The sequence below is a fragment of the Harpia harpyja genome, chromosome 17, assembly GCF_026419915.1.
Source record: "Harpia harpyja isolate bHarHar1 chromosome 17, bHarHar1 primary haplotype, whole genome shotgun sequence".
Taxonomy (NCBI): Eukaryota; Metazoa; Chordata; class Aves; order Accipitriformes; family Accipitridae; genus Harpia; species Harpia harpyja.
In genome coordinates this window covers 28,626,866-28,642,566 of record NC_068956.1, presented here as the reverse complement: position 1 = coordinate 28,642,566, position 15,701 = coordinate 28,626,866, and the positions used below count along the sequence as shown (strand labels likewise).

Genomic DNA, 15,701 nt, shown 5'->3' with positions numbered 1-15,701 from the left:
TTATAGCAGCAAGGAAACTGTACTGCTCCTCCCTCCTCCTCCTCCTCCTCTATAAATGATGCTCCTTGATCTGCCCTAAATTTTTCAGTCATTTCATAAGCAGTATTGCTCATATGCCATGGTCATTTTGCTCCAGGGAGGAGATCTTTTTGATGCTATTACTTCCACCAACAAATATACAGAGCGGGATGCCAGTGGGATGCTTTACAATCTGGCCAGTGCCATCAAATATCTTCACAGCCTGAACATTGTCCACAGGGATATCAAGCCGGAGAATCTACTGGTAAGTAAAGATTCAGCTTTCGGTATTGTTGATAACTTGGAAGTGTGTGAGAGAAGGTCTGCACTTCTCCCTCCTTCCACACACCTGCCAAGTTTATTTCAGTCTTTTAAGTCATTGGTCTTTTAATCTTAACCTTAGCACTGTAAAGCTCTCCTAAGGATAACGGCTATCATAAAAAGTACAGTAACGTAAGCTGGTATGTCTAGACTGTTCCCCAGGACGCAGCAGCAGAGTTGTTCCAGTGATCACTAGAAGTGACCTTTTAGTAAGCTGCAGTATAATTTCAAGCTTCTCAAATACAGAGGTGTTCTGGCGTCAATAGACTATTCTGTACTCCTGCACCTTCCAGAGTAATTAGCAGCAGTTCAGTTTTACAAACGCGGTGGGTGTAAATGTTGTGCCCTAGTCGTGTAGTACGTCAGAGCACAGCCAGGAAGAGACTTCAGTGTCCTTCCTTTCCCTGCTGCATATCCCAAATAATCCTTTTTATTAGGCCACTTTCTCAAATAGACAGCCTAAATCTTCTTTTTCCTGACTGGATCTGTATAAGCCCTATCCACTGAAGACAGTGGAAAACATACCATGGCCATTGCTGAGAATTGTGCACTCCTGAGCGCAGCAGTCATGTTCTCCAGCTGACATAGGTTTCTTTCTTAGTGCATTTAGTCCTGCTTGACACCGAAGAGGCTTTATGGGAAAGTTGACTCCAGCAGATCTCACTAAACTTCCAGGGAGTGGGATTTTTACAGCCGAGGTTCCTCTAGTGGCGGGTGCCTTTATAGTTCTGGGTGAGGGAGTAGCCTGCCCTTGTTTTCCAGAAGCGGCTAACACCACGTTGGGTAGAAGTTTCCCTGGACGCTGATGGCTGCGGCTCCTTTCGCAGCCCTTGTGCTGGCGTTCGCAGGTGGCTGCCTGCAGAAGTTGGAGCAGCCACATGCCAGGATTCATTAATGCTGTGACTTGGAGCATGCAGGAGGGTCTTGGGCTGGGGCAAGGCTTGCCCTGCGGCTGTCTTATCGCGTCTCTAAATGCCTGAAGTCTGACAACGGCAGAGTGAAGTTTGGGGGGGGGGGGGGAGGAAGGTAGGCAGGAGGTGGGGGCAACAGGGAGAGGTTTAGATTTGCCTGCCCAGCCATCTCTGGTAATTACCCACTACCGGGAATGATCACACTGTTTGCACTGTAGCCGAAATTGTTTCTGAGGGATTTTTCCGGTGTTCTGCGTATGTAAAGGTCCTACATTGATATTGATACTGAGCAGTGAGGATGCAGCAGTTAACGTCCTGCAGCATCCTAACCCTCAAAAGCCAGCATTTGATTCACAAATTGCATTAATTCTCTAAGCTTTATTAGGTCCTTGAAAAAAACGAATGCTGTTCTAGAAGAGTGCTTTGGAACCAGCCTTACCTGAGTGCTGACCCTGCCTCTGGCATTGGCTGTCTGTGGCCTTAGCGTCTCTTGACCCTTCTACTTTTATCTTCTTATCTGTCAAATGGGATGGGTAGTTCCTTGTGTCACAAGATCGCAGTTAGGGTTATTTTTGTGGCATTTATAAAACACTTGCAAAATGCCATCCGGGTCAGCCTTTCTGTTGCTAAAGACCTTCAGCTTGCCTTCTGCAGCCCGCCTTTTGCTTGTAGCTCTGTAACCCTTCACCTAAGAGGTCACGGCAGTATTTTTCCCGTTGTTCCTGTGGTGTTGCTTTCACGCCATTACTGTCACCGTCTCGCACCTGCAGACCCCAGTAGTGTTGTTATAGCAGGTTCTCCTGGGCACCGGTGTGGGAATCGGCCCTTTCCCCCCGCTGCTTTTCCTACCCGTGGGTTGTAGCTTTAGTTTTAGGGGAGCCTATACCAGGCCTGCCCAAAGCAGAGCAGCCAACCGGGGGGCTGTGTGGGGGGAGCAGCATCTGCCCCGACCAATACATGCCCTAAGGCTAACAGCCCCATTAGCAGGAAAAAATGACAGGGAGGATGAGCAAGGCCTGACAAAAGCTATAGAGTTACTACGGGAAAAATACGGGGGGTGAAAGGGAGCACACTGCTCTGGAGAGGGCACCCAGAGGAGGATGCTCGTCTGGAGCATCCTTACTGCATCTCTTCCCGGCTCCTGGGAGAGCTTTCCCATTCGCCTCCTTTGGTTTTTTCCTTCTCCCCAAAAGTAGCTTTCATGCTTAGAGCGGATGTGTGCCATCCGCTACAGACCCTGCTGATAAACTTTGTGTGTGTGAACCTGTCTCAATGTCCTATGTGCAACACCAGTTATTTCTATAAGTGCTCAAATATTGAGTATTATCCTCAGGGCATGCAAAGTCCACCTAACAGTCAACTGTCCAAGGGTTTAGGGTATGCTCAATACCTGTGACTTTTTAGCATTTTTTTGTTCTCTAGAGAGTGTCTTCCATGTTTTAATTGGAACATTTTTCATAATTGCTGCTATTTAGCACATTTATTTTGTCAAGTCATGGGATGTCTTTATAGCCATATAATAAACCCTAGAGAACAAATTCTCTGACTGTTGCCATCTGCACTGATCACAAGAGCAGCTTAGAAAATACTGACAGTCTTTATAGTAATAGGATACATATGGTGGCACACAATTATGTGTGGCTGCATTCAATTAGTGTTGTACAATTACACAGTTTTATTGCTTAGTTAAAACAGTGAAAGCACTACATAGTGGGTAATTTGCACTAATCCCCATTTCTTTAATTGCCCTCCAGTATTTAAATGCAGTGGAACTCATATAGTGTTCTGAATAACATGAGCGTTAAATTATCTTTCACATTCCTTGACTGGCAAGTAGCATACCACAGCTTCACATTGGGCTCCTTTTTATATGGAGTTATAACAGGGTGAGGAAAAGTTACTTTCTTCAGTTTTACAAGTCAACTGAAGTAGTTTTCCAAGGAAAGTAATTCCTGGAAACAGATGGGGCAAAATACTAGAAAATGCACAGTACCAAACCTTCTGCATTGGTAAATATTGCCAAACAAGCCTCTTCCATGATTAATTTCTAGGATATATGAGTCACACAAGGCGCAGTGTGTTGAAGGAAGGAACTTGTGAATGTTCACTAGGTTAACACAACTCAGAGAGGGCCTTGTAAAAGATAACCGCATGAAATAGAATATGAGCTGCTAATTAGACTGGATTCAGCTCTTGATGTCTAAGTGCACACTTTACATTTTTCAGCAAATGAATATTTAAAGCTCTAGTCTCTAGCCTTTAATTAAAACTGTTGTTGAAATTAGATTTATTACAGCCATTTCAGAGAGCACTTTCTTTAGTTTCAGGAACCAGATGTATTTAACAATCTGTGTTTTTAATAAAACCATAATTGCTTTTTTTCCAGTGGTTTTCTATAAGCCTGTCTTTTTTTTCTGGCTTAGTAGCAGAGAAATGTGAATCCATATCAAATTGCTGGTCCTCTTAAAGATCCAGTTGTATTTTTAAAAATAGCATTAGGAAAGGAGAAGAATTTTGTGTATTCTGAATGTCTGCTTGTGGCTGTATCACGTGGTAGCAGGGATTCAGGACAGAGGGGTTTTCTCTCTAGACATGACTTAACAAAGGAGAAAATGGGGACCTGTATAATATAACTAATTATTATGAGCTATAGCAGATCTGTAGCAAACAGCGGTGAGAGACTTCAAGATTTCATTTTTGCACTAAGTGAACTGTTCAAGCGTCCGTTGTAGAATTTATTGTATTTTTGTAAGAAAAAAATGTAGGATTTTCCTTTGCGAACAGCTGTAGACAAATGTGATTTCTGATGTAGGAGTAGCTGGTCAAGATGGCTATGAAGGGTGACTTTGGATTTGATTTTTGCACAGTGTTAGTGCTAATTGTTGTCGGGATATCACTAGTGGTGAGCCGGCCTGCATGGAGCTTTGATTTGGGTTGCGAAATAATAAAGTGATGCACATATACTTCAAGAAGGCCTCCTGTAGGCTGTTTCCATTTTTTAACGTGCTGTTGTGGTAAACAACATTAAATAGCGTCATAAACAATTTCAAAATGGGAAGCAAGAACCCAAACCAGCAGCTAGATTAAAGAAAGACTCACAGTCTAGTGTTTCATTTCGATACATTTTAGTCCCTTTTATTTTACACATTTTTTGGTAAGTTTTCAGTGTTTGCAGGTTTGGGGTTGTTCTTTTGCATTGAGCCAGCTTCTAAAATTGTGTATTTTTTACTGATGTTTCTAGCTTTTTTCTTGTGACTATGTCTTAATCTCCCTTTGCACCTGTAAAAACCGATGAAGATCATGCTGCTGCTGTGAAGACCATGTTTTAAGACAGGATTTTCATGTATACTTATTAACAGCCCTACCTACGTCTGTAGATGATGATGGTAACATACCACTAAGACACTGATTGGTGTTTAACAGTCATCCAAGGAGAGGACAGTGTTTTTAGGTGAAATAGTCCAGCCAGGTTTGCACCTTGTGACTTCAATACACAGAGAAGAATCTGTTGCTGCGATCAGTGCAGTCGCTGTCGTATTATCTAAGAAGCTGAAATTCCTGTGCAAGCCTTTAAGCTCTGTGCAAGTGAAATGAATGAACTCAGAATCCCTACACTGTGAATTGGCTGTCAGTGGGGAGAACCTACGAATGTCACTGCTGGGAGGTCAGACCTTTGCTTCTGGGCTTTAGCTTCTAGCAAGTAGTATCTCCTTGTTGGCCAGGTAGCGAGGTAAGTCTTTCCCAAATACCCTGAGTGCGTTCAAGGGAAGTTGTCCAAATTGTCTGTGAATTTTCAAAGCATGCAGAGAAGTAAGTACGTAGAAGTAGGTAAGAAGGAGAAAAAAAGAGTGTAAATTAGAAGGAACATTTCAGGCAGTTAGTAAATGACATAGTAGTTACTTTGATGGTATTGTGTTAAACCTTCAAATTTTCCTCCTGGTTTAGGTTTATGAACACCAAGATGGAAGCAAGTCCCTGAAGCTAGGAGACTTTGGCCTAGCAACAATTGTGGATGGACCTCTATATACTGTTTGTGGGACCCCAACATATGTAGCTCCAGAAATCATTGCTGAAACTGGGTAAATCACTTCTAGTGATGATTCATTCATGTGTACGCAGTGGAGCACATTCTCGCCAGTGTGCCAGACAGGAGTTCTTGCAGTTGAGGTTTTTATGCTGCCTTTGCTTGGATATGATGCAGAATCATGGCTCGTAGAACAATTTTGTTGGAAGGGACCTCTGGAAGCTATCTTGTCCAGAGCAGGGCCAACTTTGGAGTTACATCAGGTTCCTCTGCCAGTTGTTGGCCTCAAACTTCTCAGCTTAACACTGAGTTAGTAACCAGCCATTTGCAGGTACAATAAAAGTAATTCTTAGCTGTCCCCAGAGACTGCTAATTACCATTCACTTAACTTCATTTCGTTATCACACTGTCCTCTTCTTCTGATTTGTTTCACAGAGTAAATGCCTGCTGGCTTGAGCAGCCTGTGTCACCATTGCAGGCTTCATGTTGGTAGGCATCACTGTCTGACTCAAGAATACAGCACGTCTTCTGTGCACTCCTACACTCTCATCTAATGTAGTTTTAAGATGTAAAAAAGATCTGAAAGCGGAATTAGATAGGTAGGTAGGACATAGAGAAAGTCTGGATGAGAATGTGTAAGAAATTATTAGTAATTCTGACAATGTTTCCTCTGTTCTTGTACTGTAGTTCATAGGAGTCGGATGTCTCTAACCATGTCTCTCACACTTCTAGATATGGCTTGAAGGTGGACATCTGGGCAGCGGGTGTGATTACTTACATCCTGCTCTGTGGTTTTCCTCCGTTCCGTGGGTATGGACTGATCTATTCAACCATCCTTGTTCTGTGAATTGTTCTGTGAATTCTTTTGCACTAAGCACAGAGATTCCCACTGGAAAAGGTTCTCTGCTCGTAGGGTTTGTTTTTTTCCTGTGCTCTGCATAGTAATTTACACAAACCCCATAAATTTCTGTGATTTTACTGTAAAATCTCTGCCTCGTGTTTGTTTATTTTAGTTTAAACTTCATTGCTTTACAAAACCAGAGTCTCCATTACGGGTTCTGGGTGCCTTTGCCTGATGTTTAAAATACACAGTGAAATAAGCATCTTCTTTCATGGACTAAATACAACATATTTTGTGGTCAGTAAATGGTAATTAAAATGTAAGCCACTAATAAGGACATGTCAGATCTTTTCTCCTCCTCAGAGTAATTGCAAAGTTGTTGACAATCCTAAAGACAAGCAGGTTACCTCAGAAAGAATGTACCAAATGCACTTTGTTTTATGATCTCACCATTCACACCACACCCATGGTTGTATGCTTGGGGGGAATCCACAGCTTCCAAAAGCATACTAAGTGGTCACCAGTTAAAAGCAATTTCAAGAAGCCTATTGAAACCAGCTCTGGAAATAATTTCTTTGTGGGTTTTGTTGTTGTTTTTGTTTGGTTTTTACTTTACAGAAGTGGAGATGACCAAGAAGTGCTTTTTGATCAGATTTTGATGGGACAGGTGGATTTTCCATCTCCATATTGGGACAACGTTTCTGACTCTGCAAAGGTGGGTTTTATAGCTGACGATGCTTTCTTCTCCAATATTATTCCCTGTGCCAGTAGCTAATGCGTGTTGTTCTCTCACAGTGCTGTATTTGACATGTCTCATGCATCTCCTGCTACACCTGTAAATTCCTCTGGGTCACCAAGTATGTTGTCGCTTGATCACTGTCTGCCTGTTAGACCCCAGGTGGTTCTGAAATGGACCCTGTCTCCATATGATGTCTCACACAACAGAGACACCAGCAGCCCTTACTGATCAAGAAAAATTTTAAGTAACTTTGCTTGACCTACACTTCTTAGCTTGAAAGCTCCCTGGGACTGTGCTTTATATGTACTTATGATGGGGACCAGGTACCAACCTGGAGCCTTTGAATATTATATAATAATATTATAGGGAGGCTGTTTTCCCCTTGTTAATCCCATTAGATGATATGTCTGTTGTTTCTTTCTGTCAAAGAACCACGCCTCACATTGCCTGTGACCCCTTAGTGTTGTCAGCGTGGTATGAAATCCAGACTCGTTCTGGCCACCGGTTGGTGGGCCATAGCCTCTTGGCACATGGCACAAAGGAGGTAGAGCTTGAGGTGTGCTAAGGCAGATAGGATCCTTTTCAGATACAGATCCTGACAGAGTTCATTATACTTGCAGAGCTGATCAAGTTTTTTAACTCTCATTAGTGCACTGGAGCAACAGTTTAACTCATAGATTTTCTAGGGATCTGGTATTCACTATAGTCCTGGAGAGAGAGAGAGAGAGAGAGTGAATACGTATGTGTATGTAAAGAAAAAAGAAAGCCAAAACATAAAGCTATTCATATGGTCATCCTGTAGATAAGTGCTTAATTCCTGCCAATTTACTTCTGTAGCCTGTAAGGCAAATCCAGGCAAAACTATCTTCCTATTTCTTTCAGTCTGACAGTGTTTAATTAATCACCAAAAAAAATATGAAATTTGGAGGTGGATGCAGGTCATGAGACAGCGTTCTACATTCTGAATCTCCATTCTTTGGAGAGTTACATCCTGCTTTTACAGATATGTGGACGGTGATTAGGACTAGCGTTTTAGCCTGTTAACGAATGAGGTTAATGAATGAGATACAGTCATAGAGTTGGAAGAAGTCCTCTAAACCACATCATTGTGTTGTAGCAGGCTTTATTTCGTACCATCATTAATGAGAACTCTGCAAGTCCTTTGCCAATGGCGTTCTCCTGTGAAACTAGTTCTTCCAAATAGTTCAGTCTAAAATTTCTGTCTTGAAGCATTAGCCTATTCATTTAACTTCTCGTTGCCACTAAGAATTATTAACTTCGGTCTTTGGTGATACCCCTTTACTTGCTGTCGTACTGCCAACCTGTTTTCTGTGCACTCCACTCACTGGTGGAATTAGATATATGTTTATTTACATGCTAGTTGAAAACTAGGTAATTGCAGAGAAAATCAGAGGATGAAAAATAATGGGTTTAAGTGTTTTGGTTTTTTTAATATCTTCTATGTCATTTATACAAGAGCTTAAAGTAAAATTCGAGATTTGCTGGCTTTTTTCCTACAGAGGAATCGGCTTTTTCTTAATGGGAAGCTAACCTAATTTCATGCAACCATCTGTTTTGTACATTATGTATTAAGTGCTTTTCTCTTAAACAGTGGCTACAGAGCTGTAACTCAGAACTGTCTTCTAGCTTTTCAAGGTACTGTTAGATATTGATTTAAAAGTTCAGCTTGAAGTTCAGCAGTTCATAGTTCTTTTTTTTTAATAATCTTAATATATTTCTGCAGTTGGTAGTTCACTCTCTCTTGGAGCACCCTTACATAACCAGTTGAAGAGCACTTTAGTGAATTAAATGTTGATTTGTTCTTTAAAAATGTTCTTTAAATTTGACCCAGTATTCCATTTCTCAGGAACTTATCACAATGATGCTTCAAGTAGATGTAGATCTGCGATTCTCAGCCTTGCAAGTTCTTGAGCATCCATGGGTTAATGTAAGTATTTTCAGGCTTGTACATGCTGCTAGTAATTTGGCACCTTTGAGCTCTTTTCTGTCAAGTCCTTTCTGTGCCCTTTTGGAGCCAGCAGATTCTAAAAATGCCACAGAGATAACTGGAAATAAGCTGGGTTACAGGCTGGTTTACTATATCAAGCATACCTTGGAGTATTCACTGTTTTATGCATGCTCAGCTACAATTTCTCTGAAATATTTTGGGCCAGGTTTTCAACAAATCTCAACCACACTTGACAAATTTATACCTCTAACAATCAGCTTGCAGGTTCAGTGACACATTTTGCTCTCCTAAAATCAGATGGACTCAAAAATCTGACAGTCACGATTAAGAGCTATTGAAATATAGTCCATAGTGTTAAGCCTACTTGATCTGGCATGAAACAGGGAAACCTTTAGAATCATATTTAGCTTCTGACGTTGAAATATACATATATTTATGTGCAGCCATATCCATTTAATCTGAGTTACCATGAAATAGCTATTTATGTATCCTGGCTTGTCTCTAAGCGACTGGACATTTGCCATAAAAGTGGTAGTCAGTGAGGTGGCATACGGCTAAATCTGGCAGAAAATAGAGATTTCTCTTTAATTAATGTTGAGACAAGGACGCTACTTAATATTTGTTGATTATTTCAGACTATTTGATATGTCTTAAAATATTTGGATGACAACAAAGAAAAATTGGAGAAAATCCAGATTCAAATTCAGAAGGGAAGATTGAGAAAAAAAATACAATTGGGATGAGCAGAGAAAAAAATTTAAAGGAGGAAGAAATGATGTTTCGTTTTGTTTATTGCAAGTCTGAGTGTGCAGTCCTCCCTGGAATACTATTTGGTCCCTCAGCTGCTGTATCCAAAATCTTTTTCTCTCTAAACCACTCTTCTAAAAATTCAAATATACACTAACCTCAAATGTTAATCTTTTTTAATGAAAGTGTCCTCCATATAGCCCAGAACAGTGGTGACCAGTTAAGTGTTTACCAAATATATGCTTTAGTCTTGGAGGCTCCCTTATTGCCCAAACCATTTTTTTTTTGATTGTAAATGCTATTATCATGCAGAGCACTTCTGCAGTGTATGAAGAGTGCAAGGATCCCGGACAATGTCTGCTGAAAATCTTTTCATTTTTAAGATGACATTCAAGCAGCTGAAATATTAATTTTCTTCGGTGCCAGGTGCCGTCCTTGCACGTAGTGTTCTGTCAATTTATAATGACTTTTGGTGACTGAGGTGTCTGTCTGTCTCCACGGGAGGAGGAGAGGTGGGGAATTCTGGAGCGCTGCTGAGGAGGAGATGGAGGTGACTGATCAGAAGCCGCGGAGCGGCCAGGTCACCCGCAGCGGCGGTCTGCGCACTGCTGCTGAGGTTACTGAAACATCGCTTGTTCACACCACATTAAGGATGTGGTCACTAATCTTCCTCTTTTTCTGAAAAATACATTGGAACTGTTAATGCTCCCCCCGGACACCTTTTTGGTTTGGGGTTTTTTTTTGGCTTCAGTTACACCGTGATGTATTTTAGGAAGCCGTTTTAGCGAGATGTATTAAGAAGAAGAAGAGGTGCGGCTCTTTGTCGGTAACGTGATGGTGATAGTGCGCAGGCGACACGAAGGTCCGCTCCCTGCCCTCGCTACTGCCCGCTCGTGGGGAAGGCCGGGCAAAGGGGCTGGGGCTGAAGTCTTTTAACGCTCCAGAGCTCCACTAACCAAGCCGTGGTCACTGAAGCACCCTGGCAAATTCCTGGGTTTCTGTGCAGTAAGTTAAAATGGGGAGCCCTTTGCCAGAGGATGCTGTAGAGGCCAAGTATAAATGGATTCAAAAGAGGGTTTGATACGTTTTTGGAGGATGAACCCGTTGGTGCCTATTAAGTGTGGTGGTCTGGACACAACTCATGTCTCACAAAGTGCTTAAGTACTTGGTTGGCAGAAACTGGAGGATATACCTGGGAAAGTTCAAGATCTACTTGTCTTCGTTAAATGTAGTATTTCATGAACAGTGACTACGATGCACTGTTGGAAACAAGATTCTGTGTTCAATTCACCTTTGGTCTAGCTCTGCTGCACTTCTTGTAGTTTTGTGCTGATTGTAATTCTTTGCAATCAAAACCTGTAGCAGTTCTGTCCATAAATAAGTGAAACACATATTCCACAACAGTTCTGTGATTTCTTCTTTTCTGTCCAATTGCTGCTTTTAGCAACTGAGATGAATCAGTATTTTGTCTTCAGCAATACGCTAACGATAGTTCATAACGCAGATCAAAACCTCTTTTGAATTCTCTTATGTATCCTCCAGATATTTTTTCTGGAAGGAGAAAAGCCAGCACTTGGACCAGTTCAGGAAAGTGCTTGAGCACATTCCAAAGATCGCTCCAATTTCAAGGCATCACACATGGAAGCGCTTAATATTAGGCAGAAAATTAACTAGATGGCACTAAAATCCTAGTTCACGTCAGGAGAAATAAGAACATGGCTGAGTTGAAACAGGTGCTTAAATGCTTTCATAAAAATGCTTTCATTTTCCCAGCTTCAGGACAGGGAATTCATATACTCATACCTGTTTATAAAAGGCTCTGCGACCTCTGTGTCGTAATTACCTGAGCAATTGTCTGCACCTTTCGTAAAAGACTGTCTTTCTGAGAAGAAATGGCACATGGAGTTTTCACCTAACACTCCGCTTTCCCAGATAACCTCTTTAAATACTTTTCCATGGCATCAAATGCTGGACTTGACTTTCCCTTTTCTTATTTTGGTTTTGAACCTATTCGTAGAGTGGTAAACTTGCAGCTAAAATACTGGATAGGACAGCTGGCTTGAAAAGCAGGCATGTGTTTTCTTCGACAATTTTAAGAAACATTTTCTCTCTTTGATCAAACCTTTGATAGAAGTGTTGTAACTGCTTACACTGTATAAAACCATTTTGTAGATTGTAAATAACCATTCTACTTTATAGCTGCTTACTATGTGATTACTTGGTAAATTGCTGAGATTCCTGGAATGTGCTTTGACAGTTTCAGTAGGAGCCAACCCTCATTTCAGTTTCAGTTTTTGCTATAAAAATAGCTGGAATCCTCTTGGAAACTGCAAAACTTGTTATGGTCAGAGTCAGACCAGCAAAGCAGTTCCTATGTCAATAATATCCCAGCTGGTTTCAATTCAAAAAAACCAGAACCTGAAAAGATATTGGCTACGTGCCACTGCCACAGATGGAGATCTTGAATTCTAAATGCAATTCAGCAGCAGTTCCTTGCCCCCTCCATTTAGTTTATTTGGATTTATCTCTCCTATGCAGTACACTTAGACCTGGAAACAAATCCATCAGTTTAGACTTCCCCTACAAGGACCCCAGCTCTTTCCTTTACCTGCTCAAATTCTTTGCAAAGCCAAAGAATTAGAAAAGAGGCTGGCAGCTTGAGGTCTGGCATTTTAAACATTGATGATATTGATAATCTGAATTATACTATACAAGCTACAAGACAAACCTACTCTCTTTTTGTTGTGTAAGTAGTAAATATTTCCTAATATAACATTGAGCTATGAATGCTGAAGGGGTTGGATTGCATTCTCTAAATCCTTCTCTGTTAAAATAATCAGTATAAAATGTGGTGTGTTGTTGCTGAATGAGCAAGATGGCACACACCAGCCTAAAAAGAATTAAGGAAACTGGAGTTTTTACATATTTCCTTAACCATGTCTGCCTTGGAAATTTGTGTGCAAAAGAAATGAATAACCAAGCAGTAAATAGTAATAAGCTGAACATTTGTAAGGAAGTTAATTTAAAAAGACATTTCTTATTTGGCAGCTGCACTGCTTTTGGTTACACCCTAGGACACTGCCCAAAGAAAAATTTCCCTGTAATCCTTAAAGGAAACAGAGTCCAAAAGCTTTTCCAGCACTTCTATTTGCTCTAATTTTCTGCTGTTATTTATATAATGACCTATTCATCTGATGCTTTTAGACCTGGAAAGTAAAGCTCTTGTAACTGGCTTGTGAAATGGATCTGAGTGTTTCAGTGCAGTAGGAGTCTGGGAATCCTGAACTTCGTTCCATCTTTTTAACACTTCTTTTTTCTTTGAGTGGTGATGTCTCCTGCTATAGAGAACAGTTTAAACTTGTAAACAGTGTTTATTAATTTCTCAAATAATGCCAAGACCCTCTGCCTCTTTTTTTTTTTTTTTTAATTTTGATTTCTTGCAAACAGACCATGAAAGGTATATTGTGGAGGCTGATAAAAAGAAAAAAATGTATCTTAAGATCCCAAGCAGTTTACATTGTCCAGGTGAAAACTCAAATTCTGGACCAGAGTTTTCAAACTGTCAAAGGATTTTGACAGCTCAGCTTCTGAGACATGCTCAGGAGTGTGCTTTTTTCAGAGTGTCAGCAGTCAACGTTTTCTGAAGCTCATGACCCTTTAAAGTTCCCAGAGTTGAGCACCAAATATCACTAGTCATCTTTAAAAGATCTTGTCCTGATTGCTAAAGCTGAGATGAAATTCCGTGATCCTAACCCACTGCAAGAAGTAGCTCCTACAGCAAAAGGTTAAAATTGGGGAAAGGAACAGTTAATCTCTTCGGGGGCTGACATCCTTCCCGTTACAGCAACCTGATGAAATTCTTGTCAGCAATGTTTAGCCTGTTCTCCAATTCTACAACTTACCCTGCTGATTCTGGTGAATCTGATGGGTTTTTTTTCACTTCTTGCCTTTTTAAACTGCAGAGCAGCCTGTTTTGTATGTAGTTAAACAGCTGTCATCTCTCACCCTCAATATCTATCTATTTTATTGTTGGCTGAAGTGATTCCAGGAGCCAGCTAATATATATTAGCTTCTTTATAAAGCATGTTGGAACAAAACAGAAGATAACTACTAAACACCAGGTAGCACCAACAGCAGTAAGAAAATTCAATAACAATAGAGTAATTCTCATATATCCCTATGCTGCATCTTAAATTGAGCTGGAAGATATTTCATCTAAAAGCTGGAGCCCAAACTACGTGTCTCTGGCGTGTTGCCACTGGAACTGTGGGTGTGGTGCTTCACCAATAAAATATTACCACAGTCTTGGTAACTGCTGTCTTCTCCGTAATTTAGTCTTTTGACAAGACGACATGAACGTTTGGCATGCTTTCATGTCAAGAAAGCCAAGAGAATGATTGTTTCCCCCCCCCGCCGCCTCTAGTAAAGAAGAGTTCACTTTACAGACTAGCTTTCTTCTGGGAAAGGCAAGGTCAGCGGAAAGCAGGTTATTTTTAGGGGTCATATACCACCAAGCCAAGACTCCCCGGTGCTAGACAATAATCAGCTACTGGGTTGTATTGTTTTGTTTTGTGTTTTGCAGCTGTGTGCACTTGACCATATTTTGCCAGCTGAGATGTTTTGTGAAGGGGTGAGTGAGGGATCTCTAAACACAAACTCCCCAAGCTAAATAAATAACAAACCCTAACCAACCTCCCTCAAATTCCCACATGCTCACTGAACTCATGATTTACTGCAGCAGCTCTGTAACTCTCTGAGTGCACGCAGAATTGCTGCAAAGCCAGGGAAAAAAGTGTCTATCATCCCTCTGTATTCTGATCTTGTCTTTTGTTTGCCTGTATTCTGCTAGGATTTTGCTTATGTGGAATTTAAGAACTTTTTCAACCGTTGATAGCCACACATACCATGCGGTACCAGCTTGGGATGACCACTGTGGATGGCCAGTGACCTGATATCCTGCACGTTCTGCCTATTCTGCACATTGTCGCCCGAAATCCTGCATATCCCGCTAGCGGGGAAGTCTCACCGAGCGGTGGCTTTTTGCACTTTTTTCAGGCATAAGGATCTTATTTACAATTTCTAAAAAAAAACCCCTCCTTTCTTCTCCCGGGCTTGAATTCAAACCCGCTGACTTGCGCGCAACTGCAGGCTCCTTTCTTTCTGCTCGGGCTTCGCTTCGGCGTCGAGGACGCCTCCGTGCCTGGGTGCGGGTGGGCAGGTTTGCTCCGCCAAGGGAGCCCATCTGCACGGCTTCGGGGCTGGAGCTCGCTTGGAGCACACGGCGGCAAGAACGCGGGTCCGTCTCCGCTCCCATCTTGCCGGGATTTCCTCGCCGCGGGGCTCGCCACGGCCGCGGCGTTCGCCCAACCCCATAGCCCCCGAGTTTGTCACCTTTATGGCAAGGCAAGGACCTTATCGGTGTCTCTCGGGGCTTTTGGAGAGCCTTTCCTGCGTCCTACCAAAACGGGGCCTCTGGTCTCCGTAATGTCTTGGGCGCTTTCTACTTTTGAGGTCGTTATCTTTAAATCTGTGCGATGAGTAAACAGAATCATAAACAGGTCTGAGCTTGTCAAGCTTTGAAATGTGAATGGACTTAAAAATAACCAAACTGGCCAGTGGTAGTTAAGACATGGTAGAAAGAATCATACAATATTTAACAATTATTATTAATCAACATTACCTAAATTTTGAGAGGAAGATATTGCGTAAGGAAGAAGAGAGAGGCTGGTTCGTGACATAATAGGGTGTTCATCTTATAAATACCTTAGATATATTGATGGAGACAATGATTGACCCATATTTCATTACAAACTTTTTGTAAACTTTTCTATATTGACAGGTGCTATCAGAATCGCCTCGCAATGTCTTTATCTCACCTTTTCTCTCTGAAGTTTTATTTTGCTTTATTTCTCTGCAGGACGATGGCCTTCCAGAGAATGAACATCAGCTCTCAGTAGCTGGGAAGATAAAGAAGCATTTCAACACAGGCCCTAAACCGAACAGCACAGCAGCTGGAGTTTCTGTCATAGCAGTAAGCATCTGAAATACACAGCCGAAACACTTGAATTTATGTGCCCCCAAGACAGTGCGTGTTTAGGACATGCCACCAAAAGAAACCGGAGAGGGTTAAT

General features: G+C 41.6%; 1 protein-coding gene across 3 annotated transcripts in view; it reads left to right on the top strand.

Annotated features, from left to right (window-relative positions):
- Positions 1-15,701, top strand: part of DCLK1 (doublecortin like kinase 1) — a 246,668-nt gene that overhangs the window by 211,067 nt on the left and 19,900 nt on the right. For all 3 annotated transcript variants that reach the window (XM_052812468.1, XM_052812470.1, XM_052812469.1), the window contains 6 exons: positions 137-283; positions 5,196-5,329; positions 6,007-6,084; positions 6,734-6,830; positions 8,722-8,802; positions 15,488-15,601. In XM_052812468.1, coding sequence (XP_052668428.1) covers positions 137-283; positions 5,196-5,329; positions 6,007-6,084; positions 6,734-6,830; positions 8,722-8,802; positions 15,488-15,601 — 651 coding nt within the window. The remainder of the gene's footprint in view (positions 1-136; positions 284-5,195; positions 5,330-6,006; positions 6,085-6,733; positions 6,831-8,721; positions 8,803-15,487; positions 15,602-15,701) is intronic.